The sequence below is a fragment of the Bos mutus genome, chromosome 16 (genome assembly GCF_027580195.1).
Source record: "Bos mutus isolate GX-2022 chromosome 16, NWIPB_WYAK_1.1, whole genome shotgun sequence".
NCBI classification, from domain to species: Eukaryota; Metazoa; Chordata; class Mammalia; order Artiodactyla; family Bovidae; genus Bos; species Bos mutus.
Window position 1 is genome coordinate 19,909,771 of NC_091632.1, and position 21,645 is coordinate 19,931,415.

A 21,645-nucleotide genomic window follows, 5' to 3' on the forward strand; every position below is an offset into this window, starting at 1 on the left:
TGTGATGTTTACTTATTACAGAAGAGGTGTGAATCTAAAGAAAATTCAAAATATTTTACTAATACCAAATTTACACTCTGATTCTCAAACTTATATCACATAAGCCACAATATAGACATTTTGACTCAAATAAATTAAAAATGAGACATTTTCTTTCAATTTAAGCTCCATGGAGGAAATGTGTCTAACAGATGGTAGACACCCAATAAATATTTGTTCACTGAAAAAATGAATGATAAAAAATAGTCCTAATCTTTAGGAAATGTCCATCAGTTAGTTTTTAAAGTTATTCCAAAAACTTCAAGAAAAATATTAATGTGATATCAATTATTACAATAAAACATATATTTTATACAAATAGTATCTCTTAAAATAAGGCAACAAATCTTTAGCAATAAAAAAGAAACCTTTAACTAAGCATTCAAATAATCACCTCCATCCAAAGGTTTCCAAAAGCAATTTTCATTTCTGTTTCTAATATGGAAGATAAAGCTGTTCCAAGAGATATTTCGAGATCAGATACAATGTTTTCAAGTAGAAGGGGTAGTCCAGAGTTTGTAGATTGTTCCTCATAGCTCTCCTCCAAAGGTGTTGTTTCTTCAAAACAAATAGTTGCAAGCTTTATTTAGGACATTAATAGTAAATATTTTACATATATAATTAGTATTTGTTCATAAATAATAAATATTTAATGGATATAATTAGTATTTGAATCTAGAGAACTAATGAATATTTTTAAAACAAGATTTAGGGGAGTTCACTGGTGGGCTACTGGTTAGGATCCAGGCTTTCACTTGCCCTGGCCCTGGTTCAATCGCTGTTTGGGGAACTCTTGCAAGCCACATGGCATGGCCAAAACAAATAAATAAAGAGTATTTAGAAATATTTAGTATAGCTGTTTTTAGATGCAATAACATATTACATTAGTAAATGCTTTATCTTTTTGACAAAAGGCAATGAAATGTTTTTACTAAAATAGAAATGTGAAAGGAAAAAAAAATTGAGAAATGTGTATATTTTAACCTTTCATTATTTAAAAAAATTAAAAACTAAAACAATTCTTTGCATCTCTTAATATTTATAATAGAAAACCAAGACCTATGGATCAAAATGTGTTTACTTTCAAAAATCATAAACATAACTCACATCAATAAATTGTCTTGAAAAGACTAGAATCTCTGACTTAACTACCTATACACCTTCACCTTCTAATACTAGTTTTGATTATTTTCATTTATATTATTTCATTATAATTACTATTTTGACACCGGCAAACAACAGCAATTTTTTATGGCAAAATTCAAAATATTAAGGGGATTACCTCTATGAATATGAAGTAAAAATTTTAAATGTCAGTAATACAATGAGCAAATCAAAAGCATATTTCCCTTGAAAAACTATAAAGTAGAATATTCTGTAACTGCCTCTAAAGGCCATTTAGAATATTATGACAAAGGAAATTTTATTACCAAAAAGGTCAAATAAGCACCAAACAAGTAGCATATATTCAAATGAATATATGAAGCATATGCATATGCTATTAAAAACTTCAATAATTATTTTTCCCTCAGAAGGAAATGGTGAGATATGTTTTTAAATAATGTGTATATTAGTTTAAATTTAAAAACATTACCACTAGAGTCCTTCAAGTCTCTCTATTACTGTTTTACTATGTTAATAGAAAGTTATGAATATGAAAGTGATTTTAAGAATAAACTATTTTCTCAACCTCAAATGGATATTTCTTATAGCTACTATTAATTTAAAAGGTATCCTCTGTGAAGGAAAAAAATAGGATTCACATGGTGATTACAAATATATAAAAATGTATATGAGTGTACAGACAAAACTACAAATTAATTTGTAACAGTATATATAGAAGGCAATAATGTATGCTTTTTCTTGGATCACCATTATAATATTCATTCATTTCTACCATTTATGTGCCAGCAAATATTCCAAACAATGTTTCTTTAAATGTACAAAATAAATATCTACTATTAATTCCAACTGTTGTCAATATTCTTAGTACACAAAATAAGATTTACTTCTAATTATTTGTAGTAAGAATACTACCTGCTTTCAATTGTTGTTTAGATATACAAGGCTGATGACATACATCTGTGTTCAGAGATAAGTTTAATAACTCTGCACTCAATTCTTCTTTACTGAGTGACTTCACACCACTTATTAGGCCTTTGTTTCTTAAATTTCTATCATCCCTAGGTTGGATTAGGAGGAAAAAATATTTTATTTTTTATAAGACAAATCATATGGCAACTAAAATCACATGGAATCTAATCAGAGGTTGGTGATTCTCAGTACATATATTAACAAAGGATAATTTTTTTAATGTAGAAGATAAATTATCATACACTAGAGGCATATCATCTTAGCTTTTGAGAATAATTATTATTGCTACATATTGAATGTTTTCCTGGTATCAGGGACTATGCTAAGCACTTTATATATATCAATCCATTTAATTCTCACAACAAACTTCTTAGGTAGGAGCGGTACTAATTTTTATCCCCATTTCACACATAAGAAACTGAAGTATAAAAAGGTTAAGTAACTTGTCTATTAAGTAAATAGATGGGGAAACAGTGGAAACAGTGTCAGACTTTATTTTTTGGGGGCTCCAAAATCACTGCAGATGGTGATTGCAGCCATGAAATTAAAAGACACTTACTCCTTAGGACAGTTATGACCAACCTAGACAGTATATTGAAAAGCAGAGATATTACTTTGCCAACAAAGGTCCGTCTAGTCAAGGCTATGGTTTTTCCAGTGGTCATGTATGGATGTGAAGAAAGCTGAGCACCGAAGAATTGATGTTTTTGAACTGTGGTGTTGGGTCCCCTGGACTGCAAGGAGATCCAACCAGTTCATCCTAAAGGAGATCAGTCCTGGGTGTTCACTGGAAGGACTGATGTTGAAGCTGAAACTCCAATACTTTGGCCACCTGATGCGAAGAGCTGACTCACTGGAAAAGACCCTGATGCTGGGAAAGATTGAGGGCAGGAGGAGAAGGGGACGACAGAGGATGAGATGGTTGGATAGCATCACCGACTCAATGGACATGGGTTTGGGTGGACTCCGGGAGTTGGTGATGGACAGGGAGGCCTGGCGTGCTGCGGTTCATGGGGTCGCAAAGAGTCGGACACGACTGAGCAACTGAACTGATGACTGAAGACAAATGTGAATTTGCTATATGCTGTAAGAAGCCAGGATGATTAGAAATAGTGGATAAGACCAGTTTACATGCCTACAGAGAAAGTCAAGAACATTAATAAATGGAAAGAGATTTAAGGGCTTCAGTGCAGAACTGACAGCAGATCTGTGTTTACCAAACTGTTGTTCTTGAGACTAGCAGGCTTCCAGCTTCTGTTAATGACAAAAAAGCTTGGTCAGACTAACTTCCCATAGACAGAATTAGAAAATCTAGACCAAAAACAACAAAAAAGGCAAAATCTATTTGAAGGCACTAAAGAGCAATAAAATGAAGGTAGAAGGTGGAGGGGAATGTACACGCAAGACACAGACACTGCAAAGGTTAAGAGCACACTTTTCTATCTTTTTGCCTGAGGGCATTCCCCAACTCATCAATGCTTTTGGGCAGAAAGTCAGAGCCTTTGCGGCTTAAAATGTCAGAAGGCAATGTTAGGTACCGCGGGCCAAAACATATGGACAGTTAAGGGGAAACTGAAGAAGGGAGGAAATCACAGAGTTGAGTCTTAAAATCTGCATATAAATTCAACCCAGAAAAAAAGCAATATACTTCCAAGAGACATGGCAATCAATAGAACCAGATTCAAATATGACACAGACATTGAAGCTATCTGACAGGAAATTTTAAAGAATTTAGATTGTGTTAAAGGCTCTAATGGAAAAGGTGAATGCATGCGTGCTAAGTCTCTTCAGTCGTGTCCGACTCTTTGTCACCTTACGCACTGTAGCCCACCAGGCTCCTCTGTCCATGGGACTCTCCAGGCAAGAATACAGGAGCAGGTTGCCAAGCCCTTCTTCAAGGGATCTTCCCCACCCAGGGATCGAACCCACATCTCTTGCAGCTCTTGCTTTGGCATGCGGGTTCTTTACCATTAGTGCCACCTGGGAAGCCCAACAGAAAAGGTGAACAGCATGTAAAACCAGACAGAAATTAAAAATGCCTTCAACAAGCTCCTCAGTAGACTCAACACAGGTGAGGAAAGACCAAACATTAAGACAGGTCAAAATAAATTATCCAAACTGAAACAAAAGAGAAAAAAATGTTAAAAAAAAAAATATATATAAGAGCTGTTGGACAATATCAAATAGTCAAATATATAGGCATGTATTAGTTGTCTATTGGGTGTGTAACTCTTTATCCCCAAAACTTAGTAGTGTGAAAAAAACATTTATTATCTCACACAGTTTCTAAAAGTGAGGAATCTGTGAGCAGCTTGACTGAAAGATTCTGGCTCAGGGTATCTCACAAAGTTGAGATTTTCCCCAGTGTCACCTCATGATTTAACTGGTGCTCATTCATGTAGCTATTGGTAGGGCTTAGCCCTTCACTGGCTTTTGGCTTGCAGCTTCAGTTTCTTACCACATGGGCATCTCCACAGAGCTATTCACAGCATGGAGTTTGCTTCCCCAGAACAACTGATCTAAGAGAAAGAAACAAGAGTTTGCCCAAAAAGGAAGTGCCAATCTTTCATAAACTAATCTTAGAAGTGACATACCATCACTTCTGATGCATGCTATCTGTCACACAGACGATCAACCCTGGTACAACGTAGGAGAATTAACACAAGGGAATTAATACTAAGAGGAACAGGAATCCCCTGGTGGTCCAGTGGTGAGGACTCTGCACTTCCATTGCAGAGGGCCTGGGTTTGATTCCTGACTGGGTAACTAAGATCCTGCAAGTGGTACAGTGCAGCCAAGAAACAAAAACAAAAAGATACCAAGAGGCAAGGAATCACTGGAATCATCTTGGAGGCTGACTACTACAATGTATTAATAATTCTGTAATACCAGAAGGAGAAAAGAGGGAATGGGGCAGAAGGAATATTAAATATTTAAAGAGATAATGGCTGAGAATTTTCCAAAACTAAAAAATGAACACCAAACCACAGATCCAAGAAGCTCAGAGAACATCAAGCAGGATAATTTCCTCTCCTCTACCACAAGCATACAGGTTTCCCAGGTGGCTCAGTGGTAAAGAATCCACGTGTCAATGCAGGAGACACAGGTTCAACCCCTGGGTTGGGAAGATACCCTGGAGGAGGAAATGGCAACTCACTCCAGTATTCTTGCCTGGAAAATCCCATGGACAGAGGAACCAGGCAGGCTACAATCCACGGTGTCACGAGGGGTTGGACATGTCTGAGCAACTGAGCATGCATGCTTGGATCACAAACATACACACAAACATGTGGTACATCTGCTGCTGCTGCTAAGTCGCTTCAGTCGTGTCCAACTCTGTGCAACCCCATAGATGGTAGCCCACCATGCTCCCCCATCCCTGGGATTCTCCAGGCAAGAACACTGGTGTGGGTATATCTGCTAAAGAATGCTAAAAACAAACTACTAAAAAAAAAAAAAAAAAAAGACAAAAAATCTTGAAAGCAATGAGAGGGGGAAAAAAAAGACCAAAAGAACATTACACACAGAGGAAGAAAATATTTACAGCAGACTTCTCATCAGAAATCAAACAAGTTAGAAGAAAATGCAGTGATACCTTTAAAATACTCAAAGAAACAGAAAAAACAAATCAACCAAGAATTGCATATCCAGTAAAAATATACTTCAGAAATAAATGAGAAATAAACACACTATCAGACAAACAAAACCAGAAAATTCACTGCCAACATACTCACACATGTCAAAGTTGTTTAGGCAAAAGGAATATGACCAGAAATCTGGCACCAGACAGAAACTTGGATTCAGAAAAAGAAATAAAGAATGCTAAAAATGGAATGCAAGGTAAAAACATTCACTTTCTTATTTTTAATTCCTTTAAATGACAAATGAGTGAAGCAAAAACATTACAAAGTACTGTGCTATTGTTTCTGTAAAAGTAAAATATGTAATAATGATAGCAAAATGGATGGGGAGAAATTCAAAGCACATTAAAATACTTACACTACACATGAAGCAACATAGTGTTATTTAAAGACAGACTTTGATCAAGTAAATATGTATATTATAAACACTAAGGCAACCATTATAAAGTTTTTTTCAAAAAGGTACAAAGTCAATAATGGAGATAAAATGGCACCATAGTTAATCCAAGGGGGGTGGGGGGAGGAAAAGGAAGAAAAGAATACCTGAATAAATAAAAAATAATTAGCAAAATGGTAGATTCTGATCCAAACAATTAAATGTGAATAGTAGAAATTCATCAGACAGAAATTGTCAGAATGGAAAAAAGGAAAGTATCAATTATATGCTATCTACAAAATACTTTATATAAAGATATAGATAGGTTAAAAGTAAATGGATGAAAAATATATATATTATAAATACAAAGCAAACAACACTGGAATAGTAATATTAATATTAAACAAAGGAAACTTCAGAATCAGGAATATTATCAGGAACAAAGACAATGATTAGATAGTCAGAAAGGTGTCAATTCTCCAAGAAGACTATCCTAAATGTGTATGCCTCTGACAACAGAGCTTCATAATTCATGAAGTAAAACAAACAGAATGGAAAGGAGAAGCAAACAAACCAGTAAATTACAGTTGGGAAATTTAAGACTCTTCTCTCAGTAATCATAAAATAAGTAGACAGATTATTAATACTAAGGTTACAGAAGACCTAAACAACACTATCAACAAACTTGGCCTATATGAAATTTATAGAATACTCGACCCACAAGAGCAGAATAAATTCTTCTTAAGAGCACATAAAACATTCACCAAGATTTTATTCATGGGCATAAAACCACGTTTAACAAATTTAAAGGAACAGAAATCATATAAATTATGTTCTCAAGTCATATAACAGAATTGAAGTATAATCAATAATAAGAAGATAATGGAAAATTTGCAAATATTTGGAGTTAACTGCACCAAATATCTAAAAAAACCTGTGGGTCAAAAGGAAATCATGAGGGAAATTATAAAACATTATTTTCTTTAATTTATTTTTTGGCTGCACCATGGCTTGCAGGATTAGCTCCCCTACAAGGGATCAAACCCCAGCCCCAACAGGGAAAGCACTGAGTCTTAACCACTAGACCGGACCACCAGGAATTCAAATTATAAAGCATATTAAATTGAATTTAAAAAAATGTATCAAAATTTGTGAAAAGCAGCTAAGGCAGTGCTTAAAGGGAAATTTACAGAAGTCTCAAATAAATTATCTTAGCTTCCACCTTAAGAAACTAGAAAAAGGGCACAAAACGGGCATAAGCACATTTTCTGGGATAATGGAAGTGTTCTATGTATCAAGAGGGATGTGGAGCTACAACCAGAGTATCCATTGTCACACTGTGTAGTTAAGATTTGGGCCTTTTAACATTATACAGCTTCCCTCAATATAAAAAGAACTGTATCATATCGTAAGACAGGGAGTAGATGGAAATAATAAGGTAATAGAACTGGAGAAGGCAATGGTACCCCACTCCAGTACTCTTGCCTGGAAAATCCCATGGATGGAGGAGCCTGGTAGGCTTCAGTCCATGGGGTCACTGAGTTGGACATGACTAAGCGACTTCACTTTCACTTTTCACTTTCATGCACTGGAGAAGGAAATGGCAACCCACTCCAGTGTTCTTGCCTGGAGAATCCCAGGGATGGCGGAGCCTGGTGGGCTGCCGTCTATGGGGTTGCACAGAGTTGGACACGACTGACGTGACTTAGCAGCAGAATTGTAGAAACTTGATAATTACTGTAGCTGGGTACTTAGGCGTTTATTAACTCTTCTTCACTTTGAATGTTGTTGAAATTCTTCATAACAAAACTTTTTAAAAGTTAAAAATACCATTATTATTTTTTTGAAAAATAAATGAAGGAGAATATGGAAGTAGAGAGCATAATGGATCTTAGAGAAGAAAAGGAAGAGGAAAAATAACATCACTTGACATAGGATGGTGGCAGAGTCAGTAAAGAAAAGAAGACCACACAAGACCTGCTATTTGCCTGACTAAAGATAATAAAGGAAAGGCAGAAATAAAAAATGTCTCCAAGGTTTCTGGCTTTAGCAAAATGGGTAGAAGACGGCCTTTTATTATTCAAATGGAGAACAGTTTAGAAGGAAAGATTAGGAGTTCATTTTTGGAGAGGGCAGGTTTCAGATGTCTATGAGACATCCAAACAGATATCAAATAAGTAGATGAATATATTAGTCTAGAGTTTAGAAGAGAGATGTGGACTGGAAATACTAACTGGACGTTGCTGGCACATACTTAAGATTAAAAATGTGAGTAAAGCACTTAGAATGAGATACAGTATGTAGTATTTATAGATGGTTTCTCCTATCACTGCCATTATTAATATTAATGTTAATCATCTCATCATCCCTTAAAGTAGTAAAAATATATCCTCACATTAAGTATGTCTGACTTACACAGTAAGTATGATTATCACACTTAACAGAAAAAACAAAAAAGGCTTGTCTGGAACATGACAATGCCAGAGGTAAAAGTTTGACCACAAACTTTCATTTCATTAAAAACTGTTAACATCTGTTCATTCCAGAACAGTGACTGCAGAAATAATGGAGAATTGATTAAATCTCACCAATTTAATTTTCATTCTAAGTGGAACAAAAAAATAACAATTCTCTCTCAATTTCAGCTTATCTCAAATTCAAAACGATTAACATATTACTAAATCTATTTCAGCCTTCAACAAACTCCAGGATGATATATTATGTCCTAGATTAATAGGACACATGAAGGTAGAGATAGAAATCTGTTTCTTTTAAAATAAAAAAAAAATAACTTTATCTTTGAACACAGTAAAATGATAATTGGCAAGCCTCTTACAAGAAAAATCTAAGAGCTATTCATTTCCATAATCACTTCATTTCAGAGAATTTTGGCATGATCATGAAACTCTAAAAACCCCATTCTGAAGTGAATACAATTCAGACTAAAACTACAAATTAAAATTGCTCTTATCAGTTCCTATAGAGCCTTTTCTCATACATGATAAATACAATTTGGCAAATGAAATTTGCTACATTTACCTTAGAACTAACTTATTAATACATTAGTTGGGAATGGAGGAATGGAATGGAATGAGGACAGGAGGAGGAGGAAAAACTCTTACTGAGATAATTTTATGTATGAGGCACTCTTCCAAGTCAAATATGCATACTTTTTCTGATTAAATACTCACAATATCCTCATAAATGCAGGTATTAGTATTCTCCCTATGCTTCACACATAAGGAAACACATAAAGAAACATTAAGCAGCTTTCCAAGGTCACAAAGCTGGTAAGTGGTAGACCCAGAATTTCAACTCTAACTCTGTTACAGGCACTCAGGATATAACTGCAACATACATTAGCCTTTCCCAACAAATAAATTAATTAACCCTCCTGCCTCATAACCAAAATGTAGATTTTCATTTCTAACTATTTTACTGGGATATTAAATTGACTCTCCCTTGCTTTTTCAAAAGTTTTCTGAATATCATATAACTTAAGTTGAAATGAAACTTCATGAGATTCAAATCTCATTCCTCTATAGTTTGCACATTATAAGAATGTGAGATATAACTGAATATATTTACTGGGAGATTTAGAATATTATATATGTTTTTGATCCTTGGTATGGTCATTACAGTATGATTTTTAAAAATTCTTTAATAGAAATTGCTATTTTAAAAAAAAGTAAAATGAATATGAAACTCACGTGCACAAAATAACAAGAGAACAAGGGAATAGTTCTTGGTACTGAAGACAGCATTTTAATACACGATCATCATTGTTCTCATCACTCAATCCATCTGCGAATTCAGCAAAAGCAACAATCAATAAGCACACTCAAAATCTGGGAACTGTATAAACAATTTAGGCCATATTTACAAATTGAATCATCTAAAACAAAGAAAACTTTTTAAATAAGAGGAGGAAGATAAAACACAACAAAAACAATGACCTGAAAATTCTGGATCTAGAATTCATATATTTATGGGTTTAATTAACTGATAGTTTATTAAATTGATAGTTTACTAAAACAGAAGAGAATATGCCTATTAATAAACCCAAAGGAAAGAAATGTGATCAGTAGGTTAAAATGCCATACTAGAAACCAAAAGCTATGAATTCTAGTCTCAGTTCAGTCACTTAAGAGATTTTAAGCAAATTATATGATTATATCTTGTTTCATATTAACTTAAAAGAGGTCAGTAAAATAACCAGCAATTGTTCTACCAGCAACAGAACCAATTTCATGTGTCTGCTTTTTCTTAACCTCTAAGCAATAACATTTAGAGAGAGATGTACAGAAGAAGACAACATGGGCACTAGGAAGAGAATACAAAAAGTAATTTCTAACAAATGTTAGTATGTAGCTGATATAGTATCCTCTGGTATTCTCCAAGTCTTAAAGCATGTAATAAGTTGTGTTTGTGTATGTGTGTGTATGAAAAGAATGTAATATGTAGAAAGAGGACTAAAGATATCATTTTTATAAGTCCTTACACTACCTGCCTCAGAAATCCCTGGGGTACTTATTAATAATATAGAAAGAAGCACCACACCCCAGACCCATTTATGGATAAGAATCTTTGAAGCCTGGATCCAAAGACTGATTTAAGCCCTTGGCAAGTCTCTTACACACTAAAAGTCAAGACATGCTGCCCAGTGAGCCTTAACTTTTTTCCCAGATTATAACCTTTTTCTCCCCTCAACTTTTAGCCTATATTACTGATTCCTCTAAACTTTCAAATTCGAAAACTCATTCACACACGCAATAAACATTTTTCTAAGGTCTAAGCTGCACCAGGTCCCTATGCTTGTCAAAAGACAAACTCTTTGGGGCCTCATGATCTCTTGGCGAAGTCTAGACAAAACTCAACTGATCTCATAGCATGAACCTGAGAGACATATGATTCAGTTCTTTAATCAGACAACCAGTAAGCCAGACAGACATACATTACAACAGCCAATTTTCCTGCTTTTAGCTCACAAAGTAAATATCACAATAATGCAAAATGGGCAGCTCAAAATCAGTGGTTAACTTTAGCAACTCAATTTGACCAATCAAAGGAGGTTTAGAGCATACAGTAAGTACACTGCTCTAAAGGTATCAAAGTTCATGATTACTTGTTCTGTCACTTTTTTCTAGAATACACAGGCCCAGAAGGTATACCTAAAATTATAAGAATATTCATAAATATTTTTACCAACAAATATTTTTGAGTACTTGCTCAGGAACTGTTCAAAAATGAACAAAGACACTGGAACCAGATAACCTGGGTTTGAATTCTTGCTTTCCCACTTACTGGACATGCAATAATGGGCAAATTGCTTAACTGTATAAATTACAGTTAATATGATATTTAGCATAGTAATAGAATTAAAGTTTCTCAACAGCGGGCTTTGTATGTCTCATTCACTGCTGCAGCCTCAACAGTTAGAACAGTGTCTAATACAAATATCCTGCAAGTAATGATTCAACAAAAATGTAATAAAAGAAAATATAAAAATGATGGAACAAATGTCTGGTGTAGCAGGTATCAGATAACCTTATTTTTACCTAAAAATAAAAATAAATAATTATAGAAAATCTGAAAAATTCCGAAAATATAAAGAAAACTAAAATATCTCATAATTTCATCAGCTCAATATATCTCTAAGTATATATGCACAATCTAAGGAACTTGGGATTGTAATCTATACTCTTTTAAATCCTATTTTTGGTGTTTTGCAAGTTAAAATGAGTTCATTAGTGTCAGCGATCAACGCAAAGAAACAGAGGAAAACAAGGGAACGGGAAAGACTAAAGATCTCTTCAAGAAAATTAGAGATACCAAGGGAACATTTCATGCAAAGATGGGCTCAAAAAAGGACAGAAATGGTAGAGACCTAACAGAAGCAGAAGATATTAAGAAGACGTGGCAAGAATACACAGAAGAAGTGTACAAAAAAGATCTTCACAACCCAGATAATTACGATGGTGTGATCACTCACCTAGAGCCAGACATCCAAGTGGGCCTTAGAAAGCATCACTACGAACAAAGCTAGTGGAGGTGATGGAATTCCAGTTGAGCTATTTCAAATCCTGAAAGATGATGCTGTGAAAGTGCTGCACTCAATATACCAGCAAATTAGGAAAACTCAGCAGTGGCCACAGGACTGGAAAATGTCAGTTTTCATTCCAATCCCAAAGAAAGGCAATGCCAAAGAATGCTCAAACTACCCCACAACTGCACTCATCTCACATGCTAGTAAAGTGATGCTTAAAATTCTCCAAGCCAGGCTTCAGCAATACATGAACCGTGAACTTCCAATTGTTCAAGCTGTTTTTAGAAAAGGCAGAGGAACCAGAGATCAAATTGCCAACATCCGCTGGAGCACTGAAAAAGCAAGAGAGTTCCAGAAAAACATCTATTTCTGCTTTACTGACTATGCCAAAGCCTTTGACTGCATGGATAACAATAAACTGTGGAAAATTCTGAAAGAGACGGGAATACCAGACCACTTGACCTGCCTCTTGAGAAATCTGTATGCAGGTCAGGAAGCAATAGTTAGAACTGGACATGGAACAACAGACTGGTTCCAAATAGGAAAAGGAGAACATCAAGGCTGCATACTGTCACCCTGCTTATTTAACTTATATATGCAGAGTAGGGATTGGGGGCAGGAGGAGAAGGGGACGACAGAGGATGAGATGGCTGGATGGCATCACCAACTCGACAGACGTAAGTTTGAGTGAACTCCGGAAGTTGGTGATGGACAGGGAGGCCTGGTGTGCTGCGATTCATGGGGTCGCAGAGTCGGACACGACTGAGCGACTGAACTGAACTGAACTGATGCAGAGTACATCATGAGAAATGCTGGGCTGGAGGAAGCACAAGCTGGAATCAAGATTGCCAGGAGAAATATCAATAACCTCAGATATGCAGATGACACCACCCTTATGGCAGAAAGTGAAGAAGAACTAGAGAGCCTCTTGATGAAAGTGAAAGAGGAGAGTGAAAAACGTTGGCTTAAAGCTCAACAGTCAGAAAACGAGGATCATGGCATCCGGTCCCATCACTTCATGGCAAATAGATGTGGTAACAGTGGCTGACTTTATTTTTCTGGGCTCCAAAATCAGCACAGATGGTGACTGCAGCCTTGAAATTAAAAGACACTTACTCCTTGGAAGGAACATTATGACCAACCTAGACAGCATATTAAAAAGCAGAAACATTACTTTGCTAACAAAGGTCCATCTAGTCAAGGCTATGGTTTTTCCAGTGGTCATGTATGGATGTGAGAGTTGGACTATAAAGAAAGCTGAGTGCCGAAGAATTGATGCTTTTGAACTGTGGTGTTGGAGAAGACTCTTGAGAGTCCTTTGGACTGCAAGGAGATCCAACAAGTCCATCCTAAAGGAGATCAGTCCCGGGTGTTCATTGGAAGGACTGCTGTTGAAGCTGAAACTCCAATACTTTGGCCACCTGATGAGAAGAGCTGATTCATTTGAAAGGACCCTGATGCTGGGAAAGATTGAGAGCAGGAGGAGAAGGGGACAACAAAGGATGAGATGGTTGGATGGCATCACTGACTCAACGGACATGGGTCTGGGTGGTCTCCGGGAGTTGGTGATGGACAGGGAGGCCTGGCGTGCTGTGGTTCATGGGGTCACAAAGAGTTGGACACACTGAGCGACTGAACTGAACTAACCCAATAGGACTGATATTCTAACTAAACAGGGGAAATCTGGAACCAGACATGAGTAGAGAGAAGAGGATATGAAGAGCAATAAGGAGAAAATGGCCATTTACAAGCCAAGAAGGCAGTCTGGAACAGATGTTTCTCTGATAGATGTCAGAAGGAAATAATCCTGCTAACACCCTGATTCTAGACTTCCAGTCTTCAGAATTGTGAGACAAATTTCTGGATGGTTTTTGGTATTACTTTTTAGCTTACATATGTAAGTGACACATGATATTTGTCTTTCTTTGCCTGAATTAATCTAAGAAATTTAGGATTGTAGTTTATATTCTTTTAAATATTATTCTGTTTAATATCACATGATAACATTTTTCAAAATTAGTATTCTCTCATTTGGCTACAGGATTATATGTAACATCTCCAACTGTCAAGACTGTTTCAAATTTTTCGCTGTATAAATCATGCTGTGATGAACACTAATTATATAAATCATTGATCTCTGATTATTTCTTTAGAATAATTGCAAGAAAGACAAATCATCTCCGTAGGCTTTGTATAAACACTGATAAATTGCTCTCTGAAAAGTTACTAATTCATATTCCCTATGCACTGAGTGCTGTGTTCCTATCAAGTGCTGGGAAGAAGTATCATTCTAAATTTAGGAACAACAAAAATAAAAAGGGAAAATGCAAAAAATATAAACTAAAAAGTTTTACACATAAGCAGTTAACAATATTTAAAACAGTAAACAGGAAAATATTTACCTTGAACAAAAAAGGCTGACTAGATGTATTTCTTCTTTTGTGAATTACCTATTAATAATCTTTGTCCATTAGGGAAATTTAGTTTTTCTAAACCATCTGTATAACTTTCTCATGTAAGAGGACTCACAAGACTTACCACTTATTCCAAACATTAAACCATTAAGCACTTTAATACAATTAGCTCAACCAATCTTCAGACCATATTTTCAGCCGGGGGTCATTTCCCCCCATTTTATTTACTCAGTTTCCTCACGTTTAACTTTCTCCAGGTCAGCTCAAAAAACTCAGGTCAATCAGATTTCAAATCCTATTCTCATCGTAATGCATACTATATTAAATAAGTACAATTTTGAAAAGAGTAAGGACAACACTAAAATTATGTTCAACTAAGTCTATTTATTAATAACATAGACTATTTTCATTCAATTTGTGGCATTTTTCTTTTTTTGATGGAAAATTCCTGTCTAAAAAAAATACAGTTATAATACTCAATGATTACATAAAACAAAATAATACATCTATATACGCAATTATTAGAGTTAGTGGCAAATGTACTCGACAGATGCAAAGCATAATTAAAGACTGTTTTGTTCTTGCTCTTCTTCAAACAAGTATTTTAATTTTATTCAAAAATCCTGAATTAAACTTTTTATAAGTTTCAATTCATCATTAGAATGTAAAATATAATTTTACTATGATAAAAATGACTAAGGATATTTCTAAAGGAGATCATAAAATCATTATCAACAGAATAAATATATTAAGTGCATTAGATTTTATATAAACAATGTTTCAAACAATCACTTTGACAGATAACAATGATATATAAAGGATTTATCTGACAAAGACAATTACACAAATAATCTATAAAGACTAATCTACAACCTTGTAACTAAAAGCACAATTTAGCAAAATTAAGACCAGATAGTATCAAACTGAAGCATTAAAGGGAAGTATGGCTTTCCAGGAAGACCCAGAAACTGAAGCAGCACAGAAGTTTGAGACCACTACTATGATTTATCCTCCTTAATAATCCTAAAAGCATAGACTGAAGAAGTAAAAGCATCAAAAGAAGCACATAAAAATTAAAAAGTCAAAAGACACATATCAAGTATCTATAAATAATAAATGTGGCCAAAATATCTATTAGTTCTTCTAAAATAAGTCTCAAACTCAATCTATTGAAGGAATAGATATTCCATCTAGGACAAGTTCTTAACATCTCTATGTCTCAATTTCCTCATCAGCAGAATAGGTCTAATAAGAATATGGTCCACAAGTACCCTAAGTTTTGAATGAGATATTAGCTGTAAAGCACTTAGAAAAGGGTCTGGAGAATAACGGCCATACCAGTGTTGTCTATTACTATCATCATCTATACAATTATACACTAAAATGTAATTTTTATCAACTAACAAGGAAAAAAACTACGAGTAAAAAAAATTCTCACCTCTTCTTAAGGATTGGAGGTTTACTGAAATGATGGTTTAGACAGAGGTTTTGTTATAGTGTGGTTGTTTTTTTAAAAAGTCCTATCTGCGACCCAGAGGGATGGTATGGGGAGGGAGGAGGGAGGAGGGTTCAGGATGGGAAACACATGTATACCTGTGGCAGATTCATTTTGATATTTGGCAAAACTAATACAATTATGTAAAGTTTAAAAATAAAATAAAATTTAAAAAAAAAAAAAAGGAAAAAAAAGTCCCATCTGTTAGCACTATATACCAAAGTACAACAGGAGTTTCAGGAGTTAGGAGAAAAGGTGAAAAGGAAATGAGAGAAAAGGAATGAAAGAAATTGTCGCCAAAATGTTGAGAATCATTGAAAATGAGTGAAAAGCACACAGGGATTCATAGTATTATTCTACCTACTTCTATATTTGAAGTTTTTCATAATAGAAAGTAAAAAAAAAAAAAAGTAAAACATTCAATTTAATATAATGTGTTAAAATATTTTAGTATTTTCTTAACTCTAATAAATGATTTTTTTTTAGTGGTTTCCTTTAAAAGCTCTTAAACTTCACATGACGTTCCTACTCAAAATGCATAAGCATTGTACTGGAATATACTAAGAGCTAATAATTATTTGTAAAGGGAATAAATAAGGGAATTAATTGTAGAGGCCCTTTTTCTTCAAAGATGTAGGACTAAACAGCTGTGCCAAAAGCCTTCTCAGGATTAATATGATAATTAGACTCATCTTGCAAACAACATAAATTCATGATATTTAAAATAAAACACATCTACATAAACAAATAATTCTGAGTTGGGAATAAACAAGTTTTTAAAGAATGAAATATATCCTCTAAATGTAAATATAAACTCTTCAGAGGCAACTATATTGCTTTACAAAGATTTTTTTTTTTACCAAATAGTTACACAAAACATGAAGAACACACTTTCGTTCTAAGACTAATTTTTAAATGTCTAAAAAAAAAAAAAACCCAACAAACTAATATGGAAACAAATCAAGAGAAAATCTATAGATCTCTATTATAAAAAATCACCCTGCTTATTTAACTTCTATGCAGAGTACATCATGAGAAACGCTGGGCTGGAAGACACACAAGCTGGAATCAAGATTGCCGGGAGAAATATCAATAACCTCAGATGTGCAGATGACACCACCCTTATGGCAGAAAGTGAAGAGGAACTAAAAAGCCTCTTGATGAAGGTGAAAGAGGAGAGTGAAAACGTTGGCTTAAAGCTCAACATTCAGAAAACAAAGATCATGGCATCTGGTCCCATCACTTCATGGGAAATAGATGGGGAAACAGTGGAAACAGTGTCAGACTTTATTTTTTGGGGCTCCAAAATCTCTGCAGATGGTGACTGCAGCCATGAAATTAAAAGACGCTTACTCCTTGGAAGGAAAGTTATGACCAACCTAGATAGCATATTCAAAAGCAGAGACATTACTTTGCCAACAAAGGTCTGTCTAGGCAAGACTATGGTTTTTCCAGTAGTTATGTATGGATGTGAGAGTTGGACTGTGAAGAAAGCTGAGCACCGAAGACTTGATGCTTTTGAACTGTGGTGTTGGAGAAGACTCTTGAGAGTCCCATGGACTGCAAGGAGATCCAACCTGTCCATTCTAAAGGAGATCAGTCCTGGGTGGTCTTTGGAAGGAATGATGCTAAAGCTGAAACTCCAGTCCTTTGGCCACCTCATGTGAAGAGTTGACTCACTGGAAAAAACCCTGATGCTGGGAGGGATTGGGGGCAGGAGGAAAAGGGGACGACAGAGGATGAGTGGCTGGATGGCATCACCGACTCAATGGACGTGAGTTTGAGTGAACTCCAGGAGTTGGTGATGGACAGGGAGGCCTGGCGTGCTGCAATTCATGGGGTCGCAAAGAGTCGGACACGACTGGGTGACTGAACTGAATTGATTATAAAAAAACTTCCTTATTATAGGTTCTGACAAACCAGAGGAAAACAAGACCTATCTCTGTATTATATTAACTGCATGTAGTGGTGATTAGGGGCTTCCCTGGTAGCTCAGCAATTAAACGAATCCACTTGCAAGGTAGGAGATACAGGTTCAATCCCTGGGTGGGGAAGATCCCTGGAGGAGGGCATGGCAACTCACTCCAGTATTCTTGCCTGGAGAATCCCACGGCAGGCTACAGTTTCACAGGGTCGCACAGAGTCAGACACAACTGAAGCAACTGAGCACGCAGATGATTAGAAACACAGATCACTTATGGGCCTCATCACTCAGCAAGGTATTTTAAAAAAAGATTCAAGTATTGTAATACTGACAGCTATGCATACAGAACTATATAGTCACTATCTGTGAAATCACAGACCTTCCCAATAAGGTCTAGGAGAAACAGAAAATATCAAAGACCTCCAAAACAAGCCTAATAGAACAGTCCAAAACATCACCATGTCCTGCCATTTCATAATGCAATACTTATAGTATTGTTTTAAGTTTTGCACCGTTTCCCTGCAATAATGAGTCAGCATCCAAACAAATCTTAATCAGGGAACACCCTGAGAGAACAACACTTACAAAGTTTTTGAGATGCAAGTTGTATTGACTGACCCCATAGCTTTCTATCTTGATTTCTGAGACTGTCATTGATGAAATGAACTGCAGGTATAGCTTTGTGCTGGGCATGTTTCAGTAATTTTCCTGCCTTCATACGATCCAGCTCTTGTACAACCACCCAGGGAATTATTAACACAAGACTGTCAAAGCCTAAAAAAATAAAAAGATTTCTTATAAGTCAACAAATATGTATTAAGCTACTAAATTGACCTGCTGTAGGAGAATTAAAAGTTTTAAAGAAATTCACAATCTAAATGAAGAGATAATACATAAAAATAGGAACTTAAAACAGATACAAATGTCAAAAGAACATTACAAAAATAAATACTACAGGAGATCAAAGAAGAATAAGTTTAGAAGCTAGATTAACCAGTAAAGGCTCTTTTTTATTCCCCTTTTTACTTAAGCTGATTATGCTGTGCACGCTTGTGCTTAACAACATATCCAAACAAAAGTAAGTTTATGGGGAGTAAAAAATTCACAGCAATGTTAAATAAGAAAATCAGAATCAGTCAGTATGTTTTATAAATACCTGGGATTTCTCTTGTCTTTAAAAGTCTAACAAATTTGAGATGATTCATCAGAATATTTGTGTCAATAACAATTAGAAGCTTTTTGTCTGAAGCAGCATTTGCTAGGGGAAAAAAGCAAAGTGAGAATTGACATTTGTAACACACTTGTATAATAAATAAAACTTTGTTATCATAGAACTCTGATAGCATTCTTAAGGCAATCCTTTAAACAACAAAAACACATTTACTCCAATTCTTAAGAGAAAGAACAGTAATCAATGTTTAATTACCCACCAGTAGAATATTGCATATTACTTTTGGGTAGATTTTTAAATCATAAACTAACTTATGACAGCAGTAATTACGTTGTTGAACCCTGTACTCTATCACTGGTACTTACCCAGTTAGGAATGATAAGCTAATCTTAACATATTGTGCAATAACACTGAAAAGATAAATATGTATAAAAGAAAGAAAACTAATAATACTAGTATTATTACTTCTTAGGGTCATATTAGGAACAGGTGAACTGATTCACAGATAAACAATAAATTGGAAAGTGCAACATGAACATAATGTAGCAGCATTCCTATTTTTATAAATGCCATTCAAAACTGTATACTAGCATACTCTGGAGGGTTATCTATCATTTTCTTCTCCCAGGAGTAAGAATAATCACAGTTTTACTATATAAGTAAGAAATTCATGAATACCTTTGAGAAAACTGCATTGTTTCTGATCAGTGTTTTACAAACTTGAAACTGTTAAAATTTATGATTAAGAGCAAGAATAACAGACTACTCATAATTCTGATTACTGTCCTTAGGCAAAAAAAAAGAAAGAAAATATTTCTAACTGCCTAATAATGTGAGATACATAAAGCAAATGATAACACAAATCTTAGACCTGATTCCTATAGCTGAAAGAAATATAGCATATTTTATTATTTCAAATGAGCACATTTGAACACTTTCACCTAAATATTATAAAAATTGAACATTGAGAAAACACAGGAGATCGCAAACACAGTCATACACATAAAGGGTATACCAGCAGAGGAATGTATATCATCTTCTACCACGTCAATTTCCATACTCATTAACTCTCCTGAAGGTGGAACCACAGGTAAATCCATGCTTTTTCCCACACGAGCAGCATGAAGCTCTTCTACTATCTGCATCTAAATTGCAAAAGACCCGCAAAACAATATTTTGAATTATTTTCTCTTCAGATTAATAAGAAAGCAATTAATTCTTAATTCACTTAATATGAGATAGTCTGTGGAAAGCAAAAATTTTACAAAAATATGGAAGCCACATGGTAAAAAAACCCCACAGATTTATAAACATTTACAAGGTTTACAGGAAAAGAATTTGAAATAGAAGATATATGTATATCTATAACTAAATCAACTTTGCTATACACCTGAAACTAACATAACATTGCAAATCAACCATAGTCAAAAAAAAATTTTTTAAGCTCTTTAAAAAAAAATAAAATGGCTCTTCTCTTTTTCTTACTACAGCCTTAGGCGAATTATTTAACCACCATGGGTCTCAGTTTATCTGCACAATAGGAATGGTAAATATTTGTATCCTTTTAATACTTTTTGTAAGGATTAAGTGAAATAACATGAAAAACCTCACATAGGGTCTAATACATAAGAGATAATAAGTTAATTCTCTGAAATAAGTTAATTCTCATTTCCATTCTCACTTCAAAGTACTTTAAGAGCCAAGTATGTTTTTGTCTGGATGATCAGCACTCTTCCTAATTTCTAAGATTGTTAATTAACTATCAGAAACTGAAATCCAGATCTTTATACTCTTCATTTCAGGGAAGTAGTTCCCTGATGTATTATAATGTAAAGAAATTAAAGTATAGCCTAATTTTAGAGCAGAGGTGAAAAATCTTTTTTCTATCAAGGGGCACAGACCCAGAAGACATAAAAATATAACTGACTGTCACAAATAAAAAGCAATCAACATGGTTTTAAAGTTTCCTTTAAATAGAAAAACCCAAAGTGTTCTGTGAATCTAATTTTAATTTAGAAGCAGGGAACATAAAATTACTTGCAATACTTCTATTAGGTTTGACCAGAAGATTCTAGCTGAGAAATGAAGCAACAGGCAAAAAATAAATATGTATGTGTTTTCATTTTCACTGAACACTTTCATCTTATTGCTAATTAGAAAAATGAGGCAAAAATATTAATATTATACTGTATTTTGGCAAGCTGAGGCATAAGCATGCAAAAACATAACATTAAATTAAAATTAATATTGTGAGCGTAGGCTCCACACTTTTTATTCAAAACAAATTAGCTTATTAGAAAAAAAAGGCCAAAAGGTGATTGAATAAATGGAAATACTTTTCCAAAGAATTTTTCAGGACTTCATAAATACTTATATACTGAATTAAGTACAGACATCAGTGTTATTTTCATACTATAAAAGTTTTTATCGTCATTATTTTTTATT

General features: G+C 34.6%; 1 protein-coding gene across 14 annotated transcripts in view; it reads right to left on the reverse strand.

The window, feature by feature from the left end:
- Window positions 1-21,645, reverse strand: part of SWT1 (SWT1 RNA endoribonuclease homolog) — a 107,635-nt gene that overhangs the window by 61,954 nt on the left and 24,036 nt on the right. For 12 of the 14 annotated variants that reach the window (XR_011467219.1, XR_011467218.1, XR_011467216.1 and 9 more), the window contains 6 exons: window positions 20,201-20,345; window positions 19,186-19,287; window positions 18,615-18,803; window positions 9,861-9,954; window positions 2,077-2,222; window positions 434-597 (listed from right to left, as the gene is read on the reverse strand). Coding sequence is in view for 10 of the 14 variants with exons in the window: in XM_070384795.1 (XP_070240896.1) it covers window positions 434-597; window positions 2,077-2,222; window positions 9,861-9,954; window positions 18,615-18,803; window positions 19,186-19,287; window positions 20,201-20,345 (840 nt within the window). In the remaining 4 variants the exon portion in view is untranslated. The remainder of the gene's footprint in view (window positions 1-433; window positions 598-2,076; window positions 2,223-9,860; window positions 9,955-18,614; window positions 18,804-19,185; window positions 19,288-20,200; window positions 20,346-21,645) is intronic. The other 2 variants (XM_005893107.3, XM_070384794.1) reach the window with 2 other exon arrangements.